This window comes from Oreochromis niloticus, linkage group LG10 (assembly GCF_001858045.2).
Source record: "Oreochromis niloticus isolate F11D_XX linkage group LG10, O_niloticus_UMD_NMBU, whole genome shotgun sequence".
Lineage (NCBI taxonomy): Eukaryota > Metazoa > Chordata > Actinopteri > Cichliformes > Cichlidae > Oreochromis > Oreochromis niloticus.
This window is the reverse complement of record NC_031975.2, coordinates 23,023,758-23,036,801: the sequence shown is the minus strand read 5'-3', so window position 1 is coordinate 23,036,801 and position 13,044 is coordinate 23,023,758. Positions and strand designations below refer to the sequence as shown.

The window sequence follows — 13,044 nt, the reverse complement described above, 5'->3', positions numbered from 1 at the left end:
TCAAAAAGTGGATTTCACTATTGGAAGTGGTGCCGAAGTGAAGAACACTCAAGACTGAAGCTGTCTGACCTACTTAACATTAAAAACACACAGATATCAGCAGTAACACATGCTTTGTGCTTTAATGTCTGCTATAGTGTGAATACACTGTCCTGCATTTGATCTACAATGATTGTATCACAAATAACAGCAAACACTTAAATCGGAAAAATAGATTAAAAGAAATTTTCTCTCCTGTACTGAAAGTTTTCAAGGCGGAAAAACATTTCTTATTTCCGACTTTTCTCTACAACGTGGTTTACAAAGAACTCCTGCTGCTCGCGCTGCTGTGCAGAAAAGCATCTCAACTGATTAGCAAGTATGTTTGTACAGCAGTCTGCTTTCAGCTATGGAAACAGGAGAGTGAGTCTCTCCCTACGGACGACTCCAACTCAGGGGGTTCGCTGATAGTCTACAGCAGGGATACACTGTCAGGAAACACCCTCACCGATGCGCAAATGCACACACGCGTCCGTATCCAGTACATACATCTAGGATGTGCATATGCTGCAAGCAAATGCAAAAGCATTGCAATGCTTTAGGATTGCAGTTCACTTTAAGGGCACTTTTGAAGCTAAATCATGCACAGGCTAATGTCTGTGAAGTGGGTTAGTATAAGTGTGTCAGCAGGGGCTGTGTTTGCATACTAAGCAGTCGCTTCAAACACATCCACATGGCCCATCAGGAAACTAAAAACTACAATAATTTGATGAGAGAAATGTTGTGTTTGGAGCATGCTGTGCTCATTTTGTGTCTTTTTACCTGCAAGGCTTCATTAATAAATTCATGGATCAGTGTTTCACCCTTTGTAATAAATATTACACATAGTGGAAACCTTCACATATTCACAAACCACCTCTGGCTGATGTACAGCAGCATGCAGGCTGCATGATCATTTAAAAAGATGAAACTTGTTGCTGTTGAAATCACATCTTGGTTTAACTTGTTTGCAAACTAGTTGAGATTTAGCAACCAGAGAAGCAAAAGAAGCAAAAACTGAAACCCATAATCCGGAGCACTGTAGAACCTGTGGAAGTTTTGAATGCTGCTTGTGTTTCTTTTATTTTTCAACATTTGAAGACAATGAGATAGACGGGCAAAGTGCATGCACGGGCAAAGCATTGATAACATACCTGAATGCAGGTCCCTGTGTGCTCTCGGCACAGGCTGCAGGACAGAGCCCAGCGGCTGGCGGGGATATGGGACACCTTGGTAATGGGCTCCATCTTCTCTGGACAGCCTATACTCACCTAAGGAGGAACACAAAACAGCTAGTAAGAAACACATTTCATAGAAAGCAAAACAACACTGATGAGACTCATCTTACTCTAAATTCTTTTTAAAAAAATCTCACTTAATAATTAGACAAAGTGCCAAACATATTTTGGTTGCAGCTTCTCAAATGTTGGAATATGGAACTTTTTTTGGGATAAGGTAATATTGAGGTAATATTCATCTGCCATTGTCATACAGGCAAAAAAGATTACATAAACTGTGACGTCCTGTGATTTTATGATTCTTATATCAAAGATCAGGTTCAATAAATTTTTGTAACCACATTTGTGCTCACTCGAAGATAACTTAGCGAGAGACTGAAAGACTCTTGGTGCATGTGGGGGCTTCCCATGATGTGTTCCTTTTTCACACATCACTTTTCACTCCCTCTGTTTTTATACACCACTTTGCATTTAATCATTGCTATTATTAATCTCTGGCTGTCTTTCACTTCTCTTTTCTCCCCTCAACCCCAACTAGTCGCGCCAGATGGCTGCCCCCCCCCGAACCTGGCTTTGCTGGAGGGTTCTTCCTCTTAGGAGGGAGTTTTTCTTTCCCTCTGTCGCCAAGTGCTTGCTCATAGGGGGTCGTCTGATTGTTGGGATTTTTTATGTACTATTGCAGGATCTTTACCTTAAAAACAAAAAAAAGCTCCTTGAAGCGACTGTGATTTGGCGCCATATAAAAACAATTGAACTGAATTGAATTGAACTAAATTCTGCTGAATAACAAACTGTAATTTTTAAACATCTGTCTAACCTTCAGCTCTGTCAACACTAGGTTTGGTAAGACAGCATGGGCATTTAAACAACAATCAGTATTAATATCATATTCTTAAATATATTTAACACCTCATCTACGCAACGTCTTCAGTTTCTGATTAAAGTAATCTCCCTTAAGCATCCTGGGAATGACAGTTTACACCCAAATTTAGCTTGAATAACTTCACCTGGGTTTTCCAATTTCCAAAACTGTCCTCGGACCCAGAGCAGAGACACATGTGCTTCTTGGAAAAAGGTTACTGTAAAGCTCTGTGTGACTCTTTGAGCAGTTCATTCAGAACAGCTTTGGCCCCAGACCTCCCTGCACCAAATACAACCAAGAAGTCATTGACTTGTGCCAACCAGCCATGCAGAAAAGAAGTGAAGAGCACTCATCACCAAAGCGCTGTTTCTTCCTTCCTTCCTTCCTCTGCTGCCTATTTCTTTACAAAAAAGAAAAAAGAAAACATTCCACTTCTTTCACATTCACTTCTTGTCATATTTGAGGCACGGCCTTCTCTCCTTGTCCTTCACGCTCGTATTAACAAGCTGACAACTGATTTCCGCAGGTCACGCCCCCCCCCATCATCCACTCGTCCTTCTGTCTGATTTTCTTTTTCCTCCTCTCATCCGCTCAACCACAGAACAAACCAATGGCCTCTGCTCTTTCTGTTATTATCGATGTCTTTTGTACAACACACTCAGAGTTGATGCGGGGGTCAATTTTCACTCCATTGAGAATGTCAATAGAAAGTGCAATTCTGACAATGATGCCACAGCCGTCACTGTCAACGCCACTTCTTTTATGCAGCTGATATAAGAGCCGGTCGATAAGAAAAGGATTTCCACTTTTTGAATGGTACAGTTAATTGATTGGATTGTTCACAACCGTGATTCCCACGCGCGCACACACACACATATGCAGAGGTTGCACTTCACATTTCAAAGCAGACAGATGAAAAAAGGGACAAAATCTGAAATTGCTTTAGAGGAAATCACTGTGTTAAGTAAAAAGCCTTCTTAAAAGAGGGGCTCTTCCTCTTTGAGATTGAGTGTGTGTGTGTGTGTTTGTGTGTCTATGTGTAACTATGAGGGGTGAAAAGCTGTTTAAAGAGAGACCTCTCTCTAGGAGTTGAAGGCAGGCATAAAGCAGCTATGCACAGCTTTGGAGAGGCGGTATCATTTGAAGGCATACACACCCATACAAAAACAAACACACATACACTATAAATGTAAAACACACTCACACACACAGTTTTTTCCACCACATATTCAGAAAAAATCTACCATCCAGTAGCATGAAGCACATACATCTGAGCCCACACAAGGACAGGAGCACAAAACACACACACACACACACAGCACAGACATGCAAATTAACCCCCTCCGCCATGGTAGGAAGAGAAAACAAAAGCGAATGGAGCAACGAAAACAATTAGCCCAATCAAGGGTGACAGAAGGCAATTAGGAGGAAAAGGTTTGAGGTGCCAAAAGCCACTCTATTATTGAGAGAAATGTGCTGGTGAAGTGTGCCGCTGAATAGTCTGAAGAAATATGACTGGCTGTCTTAAAGGTGTGCAAGGCTCGAAGCGCATCCACAAACCTTCTGAAATGAGGGGGCTCCGTTTGGGGCTTTCAGATGAGCGACGTTGACAAAAGATGTCATCAAGAAACGTCAAGACGAAATGAGCGGCTGCTGGGAGAAGCACGCTTGACAGCCAGGTTCCTCGGGAATCATTTTACATTCTTCAGATTGTAAAGAGGAAGGTGTTGACTGGTATTTTAAACATTTACTCTAAACAAGTGGTGGAAACAAGTAACAGGTGCAAATGCTTCTCAAAATCTTCCACCAAAGAGTTTTTTGAGTCTAATTGCAAAGCAAAGGCCTCACCGTAAAACCACAGCGATGCACTACACTGCCAAAAGTATTCATTCAAGGATCCGAATCATTGAATTCAAATTTTCTGATCACTTCCACGGCCACAGGTGTATAACATCCAGCACCTGGATGTGCAGACTGCATTAAAAATATCAGTGAACGAATGGGTCGCTCTCAGGACTTACCTGTCCAACAAGTCCAGTCATGCAGTTTCCTTGCTACTAAATATTCCACAGTCAACTGTTAGTGGAAGTGGAAGTGACTTGAAGCCATGAAGTGGTAGGCTATGTAAAGTTACAGCTCGGTGTCAGCAAATGCTGAGGCAAATAGTGTGCAAAGGTCGCTGACTTTCTGCACAGTCAGTTGCTACTGATCTACAAAGTTCATGTGACCTTTAGATTTGCTGAAGACCAGCGCAGAGAGAGCTTCATGGAATGGTTTTCCATGCCTGAGCAGCTGCATCCAAGCCTTACAGAACCAAGCGCAACGCAAAGCATCAGATGCAGTGGTGCAAACCACACCGCCACTGGACTATAGAGCAGTGGAGACGTTCTCTGGAGGGACATCTGGCTTCTTCATCTGGTAATCCAATGGAAGAGTGTGGGTTTGGCAGTTGCCAGGAGTACTTGTCTGACTACAGTGTGCAAAGTACAAAGTTTGGTGGCGGGGTTATCGTGGTGTGGGGCTGTTTTTTAGGAGTTCGGCTTGCCTTCTTAACGCTTTACCATACCAAGACATTTTGAACAATTTCATCCTCCCAACTTTGTGGGAACAATACCGTAAAGCCACCGATGCCTAAAGGCGAATGTAGAAAAGGTTACACATCCAGGGATGTATTAAAAATTCATTAACATGCTGGCTGCAATTTTACGATTGCACAAAGAAACCAATCAGTATCTGACCGTATGTAGACCTTGTGACCACCTCTGTCTTTCTTTCAGTGTCTCACCTCAGGGATCCATAAGGCACAGCTGACGTGGACCCACTTGGTTCCACTGCGGGTGGGCTTGAGTGCCCCCCCTCTCTTGGGGCAGAGCAGACATTTTGGCTGGACCCCGAGAGCGCAGGTCCGACACAGCCAGTTCCCCTGGGGTACCTTCAGGATGCCGTAACACGCCTGCAACAGGGAAAGAAATAAAAAAGGAAAGTTATGATAGGTCATAAAGATGGTTCGGAATTTATATAGGTTACCAACCATAACGTAACATGCAAGTCAATTTATTCTGGCTAATCAATTCTACCTACAAAGTCTTTGTGCCAAGCTAACCAGCCAATAGCAATAGCTTCTTATATAGTGGACAGATTACTAGCCTTGCTAATAAGAGAATGGAAAACTACGTCAAACCACCATAAATAAAAAGTTCATTAAAGACGTATTTGTACACTGAAGCCCATTAACATACACCCCATGTAAACCATTAGGTGTATATTAAAAGTTGTATTCCATATACTCTGTGTTGGCAAAAAGATGACAGTCAGCTTCTCAAGCCAACCTAAAAACAGTGAAATTTGTTTTGTTTTTGTTGTGACTGAGCGCATCAACGGTGCCGTAGCTGATCAGGTTCACAATCCATTAAGTTTTCTTGTTGTCGGTTGCACAAACTAATGAGAATTACAAGCCGCTGAAAAGTTAAGAACGCTCTCAAGCAGTCATATCGGGGACACATTCATCTCGACATGACTGCTGCAATATAATCACTGGGCCATAAAAAGCATGAAAATATGTGAAGGCATCAGGATGTCACAGCACTGACCGTATTACTGATGTCAGCATAATGGTTAATGGACTGGTACTTATAGAGCACTTTTCTATTCCTTTTTACTACAAGCTTCATTCACTCGTTCACACAAGTGCCTGTTCCTATGCCTAAGCCCTTTTAATCTAACATCACACACCAACGGACAAATCGGAGGGCTTTTAGTTTGAGCACAGTTTGGGTGAAGACCAATAAGGTCATCACTGTGTCGAAGTAGCAACAATAAAATCCTTAGGAAAGATTAAAAATCTGAATAACTTGCTTGAAGTGGGGAACGGCTTTCCTGTGTTAATGACGTACTTGCTTGCAACAGTAACCGTAGAAGACATTGAGTGATTCCCAACAGGAAGCTTGGCATAACTTTCACCAGCCTGCGAGTAGTCTTGCTTTTTAAGTCAAAATCCCCAACATACATTTGGTTTCAAGAACTTCTGTATTGTCATATAGAGTTAGAAAATCTACAGTGATACATGACAGGCAAGGTTTTATCCACTGCTGCTCCAATTACAAATCTCCACTTAATATTTCTTTATTTTAGTAAGAACAGCATGAGCTTCTAACACATCTGAAATGCCACATAGACTTTATTTTGTTTTTTTAAAGCACAGCGGGGTTTTGTATGATCAGAGCTCCACCCAATTCCCCTTCCGCTAACACAGAGGGGTGCCATGGAAGTCTTTCATGCCAGCGTAACAGCATGCTTATATGTTTCTGATAAGATCCGGTCCCCAGGGTTAGCAACAAAGTGTTATTTTATTGTCAGACATTATTTACTCCTTCATTGTTTGAAAGGGTCTCTACTGTAGCAAGTGAAGCATACTTAATGCCTCTTTTTCTACCATTATCCCTATCACCTCAGATCTATCATATCAAAGCATTACTCCTTTAGTTGAGTCTCAAATGAAATTTAGACGCCCCAAATCCCAGACCATCATGAGGGAAGGACACATCATATTTCATATAACTAAAAAGCCAGAACATGCATTCATATTAGACTTAGAGATGATAAAACAACAGAGATGGAGAGAAAAAACAAACAACCCTCAAGGAAATGAAACACGAAAGTCTCCGTCTTTGTTAAAAGCAATTAAAGGACTCTATTGATGAAATTATTTTATTGATCAAACAAAGCACCTCAGCAAGCACGGCCGTGTTTCACCTACCGAGTGTTGGGGAGACCACTTCACCAGGGAAGGAACAGACGGTGCTGGATGTGATTACACACTAAAAGCAATATTACTTAATACTTCTGGGAACAACCTTTTCTTTCGCCGCCTGCTACAATTTGTTTCCATGACACCTCAACTTTTGGCACGTACCTATTTTTACTCAACAAATACTACTAGGAAAACACCAGAGGCTCCTGAGAGTAATGTTTTGATGACTTGATCCCGAAGTTATTTATGCCCCGCATTCTAGAAATATGTGCATGAGGGCACACATGCAAGGAAGAGGTGATGAAATATACGCTTATGCCAACCAAAAACCTGCCCCCCTCCCCTCACGCCCAACCGGTTGCAGAAGATGGCAGAAACTCCCTGAGCCTGGTGGTGCTGGAGGTTTCGTCCAGTTAAGTTTTTCCTTCCTACTGTCGCCATCTGATCGTTGGGGTTTTCTCTGTGCTATTAGGTCGCTGACCTAATAGCAGCGTCCTTACCTTTCAATCTAAGCACCTTGAGGCGACTGTTGTTATTTGGTGCAATATAAATAAAATGGAACTGGAAAAAAAAAAGAATTGAACTTGACGAGAAAAAGGGTGGCTTCAAAAATGCTCAGGTGAGAAAAACAGATATTTTATATATTGCTGTGCTTCTTTATGAACAGTAAGAGCAGCCACGCAAAGCTGTTATGAAATGGAGTAAAAATACGTTATAATATATTTAAGATGATTCATATTTCCTCCTGTTTCACAGTCTGGCTTTTGATTTCATATGCAGAAAAAAATTCTTTATAGCTCTGAGAAATGAGAGGAGACTTAACCTCCAGATTCTGATTGCTAATTTTTGTCTGATAGTGGAAAACCGAGCAGGTTTTGTTTGAAATATCAAAAGCACTGAGCTCAGGATTTTTTTCCTAAACTTCAATACTCATTATAAAATCCTCATGGAACTTAAAGGAAACATTTTTTTAACTTTGGATTTTCTTTCGCTTTAAATATAATTCAGCTGAGGTGGGGGCGGAGGTGGACACAAGGTTGTCTGGTTGGGAGTAAAGCCCAGACTTGAGGGTGTTTTCGACATTGAAGCGCGGCTCGCAAGGTCAACTGCCATTCCCGGGCGGCCGCAGCCTTCACCACAGGCGGTCTGCTGTTGCAAACGAGAGGCTAAGGTGGGTTTCTGAGGTTTACCTACGGAAACTTTGTCAGGAATTTCAAATCTTTGCATTATCTTGGCTCAGACTGAACTTTGCAGAGCTTTAGGTTGGGGGTCACGACACACAGCTGTCAAATAAAAGGTGCGAGTTGACTTTGTAACACAAGACAAAAAGAAAGGCAGTTAGTGCAACACAGTAACTGTTTTAACATGATTATCTTGTTTTCATTACCATTGGAGGCCACAAACCATAACTGAAAATAAAACTGAATTAGTCGCCCAGGACTCGTTTATTAGAGGAACTGGAGGTGACAGATTAAAATGAGATGTGTTCTGCAGTTGTGGGAAACTTCTTCCATTCTGTGTCATAACAGCAGGTAAGCAGGGGCAGTCTGAAGGGAGTGATAGTGTGTTAGTGCCAACTGAGCCGACACAATAATTAATATTCTGTCACTGTGTGACAAACACAGCAGAGCACCTCCAGCTTCAGGCTGTCACGGGAAGTATTTGTGAAAGAACTGCTCTACGTGCACCTTTGTGCAGTTAATGTACTCAGTCGCTGAGGAAAAGAGCAAAACTGTGCATTTGGATCTCGTTTTTGCAATTTACAATCATGTTTTCAACATGCTTTTTTTCCTTTTTTCTCCTAAATAAGCCTTCTTATTCTGCAGAAACCTTCACAAAACTCCAAATGCAAGGATCATACAGTGCATACAACTCCACAACTGTGCATAAACAAAAAATGCGAAGAACTTAAGCCCATAATTGCTGACCTGATGAACACAGACATTGCACTTGTCACAGAAAACCATCTCGTTGCCGTCCTCTCCCTCCGGTGAGCGGCAGACGTCGCACACCACGTCCTCGTCATACTCGATGCCCAGGCCTTCCTCTGTCTCGATGGCCTGCTGCATCTTCTCCTCGCACACGCTCTCCAGCTCCACCAGAACGCACTCCATGGTGAGCTCATCGAGCTCCGGTAAGCCTGGCGGTGAGAAAACAAAGTTAAAAACAAAAAAGATTAGTTTGCATTTGTCGTACAGACAAAAACTCAACTAGACAGAAACTAATCATCCATCTCTTGTGAGGCAGGAAATTCTTGGTGATTAGAGGATTATATTGTGTCTGGTGCTAAGTTGTTTTTTGTTTTACACATATTGTTTTCTCTGAAAGCTTGATTGAGTGAAAATTCAAAGACTCAAGCATGGCCTCTGGGAGAAGGGATGAGTATTTAAGAAAATACTAAGCCTGTACAAAACAATTAAAGCTAAGAGTAGAGTTCCAAGGTCAACACTCACTGGTTTCTTTGAGTTCCTTTTATCGACAAGGATAACAGCAACGAGAAGCTGCTCATATGAAGTTCAAAACAAGCAAGCCAGTTTACAGATTTCAAGTTATTTTGGGCCTAAACTCTTTGCATAACACTAATTTGAAACACACACAGCCTTCATTTGCGTGTTTATCTCCCAAGGTCACTTTCTGTTTCTTCGGGGTGGCTCAGGGCAAAGCGTGCTGAAAATTAGCCGTGAGAGTGTCGGGCTGGAGTCGACTCTTTGCTAACCAGAGTAAGAAGAGAAAAATCACATGTGCTCTGCAGGCCCATTAGCTACCAAAGCCAAAATTTGAAGAAAAGCAACCAAAAAAATAAATAAAAAAGTGCCATTAAGCCTTTGTTGCCCTCAGCTCAGCTCACTGTGCCAATATGTGTCGACATTAGCATCAGTATCCCTGCTCCATTTGCATCTCAAAGTAATGCCTTGCTCTAAGGCTGGTTAATAGTTGATGAAGACTGATCTAACTGGCAAACGCAAGCCTTCTTCCTCATGAAAAATAAAACGTTTAAGATACCAGGAAAGCAAACAGTCTGGTTTCCAGGATCGTGGCAAACAGATGTAGAATATTATTATCTCATTACCTGCGATAAGATTACAGTGATTATACAAAATGGGTAACAGGAAGGCATTAAATCTAGTGTGAAAATATTTTTGGGTTTTGGGGGGGTTTTTTTCCCAGAAATGCAAATGATTATTTCGATAACAGTTTAAAAACCGTACAAAAATATTCTAAACGACACACCAGTGTGAATGCTGTTAATGAATGTTCACACAGATTAAATCACAGACTGCACATCATTTGGTCAGGCACAATCTCTGGTCATCAGGGGCCAGGATCGGCCCAACAGACATCCCAATATGCCCCATTTGACATCTTTGGAAAATGGGAAGTGATACATGAATTTTGGACTTTCAACAGTGTTAAATAAACTTTACAGTTAGCTCTCCCCCACAGCCATTCAAAATGACAGCAGAGTAAAGTAATAGTTAAAAAAATTAAATGAAAGAAAAGTTCCTATTTTTTCTTTATTTGTTATAAAAATGTTTGTTTGTTTTTATAATGTATCCACAGTAAAATACATAAATAAATGAATTAAAAAATTAGATTGGAAATAATGAAATACATCTCTGCAACTTTTCCTCTAATTTTACAGATTTATTTCTTTCCATTTAATGAGTTGTGCTGACTGATGTCTTTCAATAACTACAGCAGAATTTCTCTACCATCTTTTTCTTAAATATTGAGATTCTCACTTAAGATCAAAGTGGGTTGTGTGTGGCCCATGATGTAAAATGAGTCTGGCATCCCTGCTTTAGAGTAAAGACTGATATGCACGGAGAGAGTTGTGAAAAAACGAGAGACAATTTTGAGTTTTTCAGATGCAAACTTGTCGTGGAAATCAACATCGAGCGACGATGATCTAGTGCTCATGTTTCTAAGCAAGAAAAGGAAGAATCAGAGATTCTGGTTTCATCCAATTCTAACGAGAAAGCTGCAGCAGGGAGAATTTCATGGTTTGATCCTTGAGTTGAAGCTGTATCACGACGGCTTTTGTACGGATTTCAGGATGTCAGTGGGGCAGTTTGAGCTCCTGTAGGAGAGTTGTAGAGCGATTTGATTGGTCAGTTCTGTTTATTGGTATCCCCCCAAAAATCTGAAAATTCGAGCTTGTTCCAAAAAACATAAATGCCACAAATTTGTCCATCTATAGTACGCAGTACGCCCCTCAGATGATTCCTGATTAATACAGCTAATCCGAGGCCAGTGTCATTACAGTCCTGCATGCAGCAATCAAAATAAAACTTTATCAAGTCTGTAGCTCTGCATTACTTTTTGACTCATTTGTAGGATTCTGCACTCAGTTGGAAGGTTTTTATAACTGGAGTGGATCAATTTGTGGATATCTTATTTATGTCATTCATTCTCTTCTAATCAAAAAATAATAATAACTAAGCAGCAGCATGATTTACTGCTCAGGATCTTTTTGCCAACAGGGTGAGCTGCTGTTTAACCTACCATACCCCTGCAATGTACTGAAAGCCAACGTCTGCTGCTGAGGCAGAAAACACGTGGATTGGGCCCCGAGCTGGAACATCGACACGAACAAAGAAAGAACAAGAAGAACACACGTGATTGTTGTCGTGGATTCAGAAGCTGCTTTTAAAGCCACTGAAAAGGGGAAGCAGAGTTAGATATTAACCTGCCGTGACATTTACATGATGAACTAAGCACACACACGAAAGACCGCATATCTGTTGTCTCCGTGTTTGCATGGCAGCTGTGAGCACATGCAGGGATTCATTCATTTTTGTGTATGTGCAGTATTTGTGCGTGTGCTTAAAAGTAAAACGGAAATTAACACAAACACACAAAACAAACTACCTCCTTTTCTTCATGCTTTTATTCTTCTAGTCTGCCTCACTGCTTTGGCTTTCAAACTTTCATGTACACTGTGCCTTAATGCACTTCTCTAATTGTATTTCAATTAATCTACTCAATGCAGCGTAATGCTAAACACCCTGATCTTACAGTAACCCCGAGTTACTAATCCTTATAATCAGAATTAATGTTTATTTAGCTGCTGTAATGACCCAGTTTTCTCCAAGAAGACACGTTTTCCTACAGCAAAACAGAGCTGCCAACAAATATTGTAAACATATATGATATCACTGAATGTTTAAAAAAATTCTATTTGATTTTGTGGGGAAAAAAACAAAAAGCACAAGCCACAAGCTGCCTGTGTCCCAGCGGCACAAAGCTGGATTTTCACGAGAAAAGTTGTTAGGCTCCAGGTTATCCGCTTGTAATACCACATGTACTGTGTGGCAAAGTCAGCACAGGCTGGTGCAGCTCGTGCAGCTTCACACTTAAGATACGCTGCTGTTTGTGCAAACCGAGCGAAAGATAGGGAACAAAAGACAGAGAAAGAGAAAGAAATGAATGATTTAGCCTAGTGTGATTAGGAAACATAACTGAAAACTATCAATTCAATTCAATTTTATTTATATGGTGCCCATTCACAGTTGCCTCAAGGATCTTTAGATTGTAAGGTAACGACCATACAATAAAGAGAAAACCCCAACCATCAGATAATCCGCTGTGAGCAAGCACTTGGCAACGGTGGGGAAGAAGAACTCCCTTTTCACAGGAAGAACCCTTTCAGCAGAACCGGGCTCAGGGAGGGGCGGCCACATTTCATTACAGGTTGGTGCATCTGATCAATCGCATTGCTGTGATGTCATATTTTTGTGATGTGGTTAAAACCCACCCTTGTTTATTCTGAAAAAAATAATTAAAAAGTGTCTGGGGTTAAGGAGTAATTTTGTTTCCAGGTAGCAAAACTGTGGCATCACAACAATGTGACTAGTCATTGTTGATCCTGGACTTAGATCAAATATGATGGCCGAGGAACAAAACCAACACAGGAATGTCCGATCATCCCGGCGGACTGGAGGGTGCCGAGGAAGAGAGAGAGAGGAAGAGAGAAAGTAGCACAAAGGAACAAAACTACAAGAAAGTTTTATGAAAAGCGGTATTGTGGGAGCGTGGGGCGTGGAGAAATGGTCAGCGCATCATGCCTGAGTATAGCAGCATAACTAAGAGATGATTCAGGGTCACCTCATCCAGCAGTAATTATAAGTTTAAGAAAAAAAGTTTTAAGCCTAATTTTAAAATCACAGATCGTG

The 13,044-nt window shown here is 41.3% G+C and overlaps 1 protein-coding gene across 2 annotated transcripts in view; it reads right to left on the bottom strand.

Moving 5' to 3' along the window:
* Window positions 1–13,044, bottom strand: part of jade2 (jade family PHD finger 2) — a 225,473-nt gene that overhangs the window by 94,809 nt on the left and 117,620 nt on the right. For both annotated transcript variants that reach the window (XM_005456139.4, XM_005456140.4), the window contains exons 6-8: window positions 8,797–9,008; window positions 4,904–5,071; window positions 1,173–1,289 (exon numbers count right to left, since the gene is read on the bottom strand). In XM_005456139.4, the coding sequence (XP_005456196.2) occupies window positions 1,173–1,289; window positions 4,904–5,071; window positions 8,797–9,008 (497 nt within the window). The remainder of the gene's footprint in view (window positions 1–1,172; window positions 1,290–4,903; window positions 5,072–8,796; window positions 9,009–13,044) is intronic.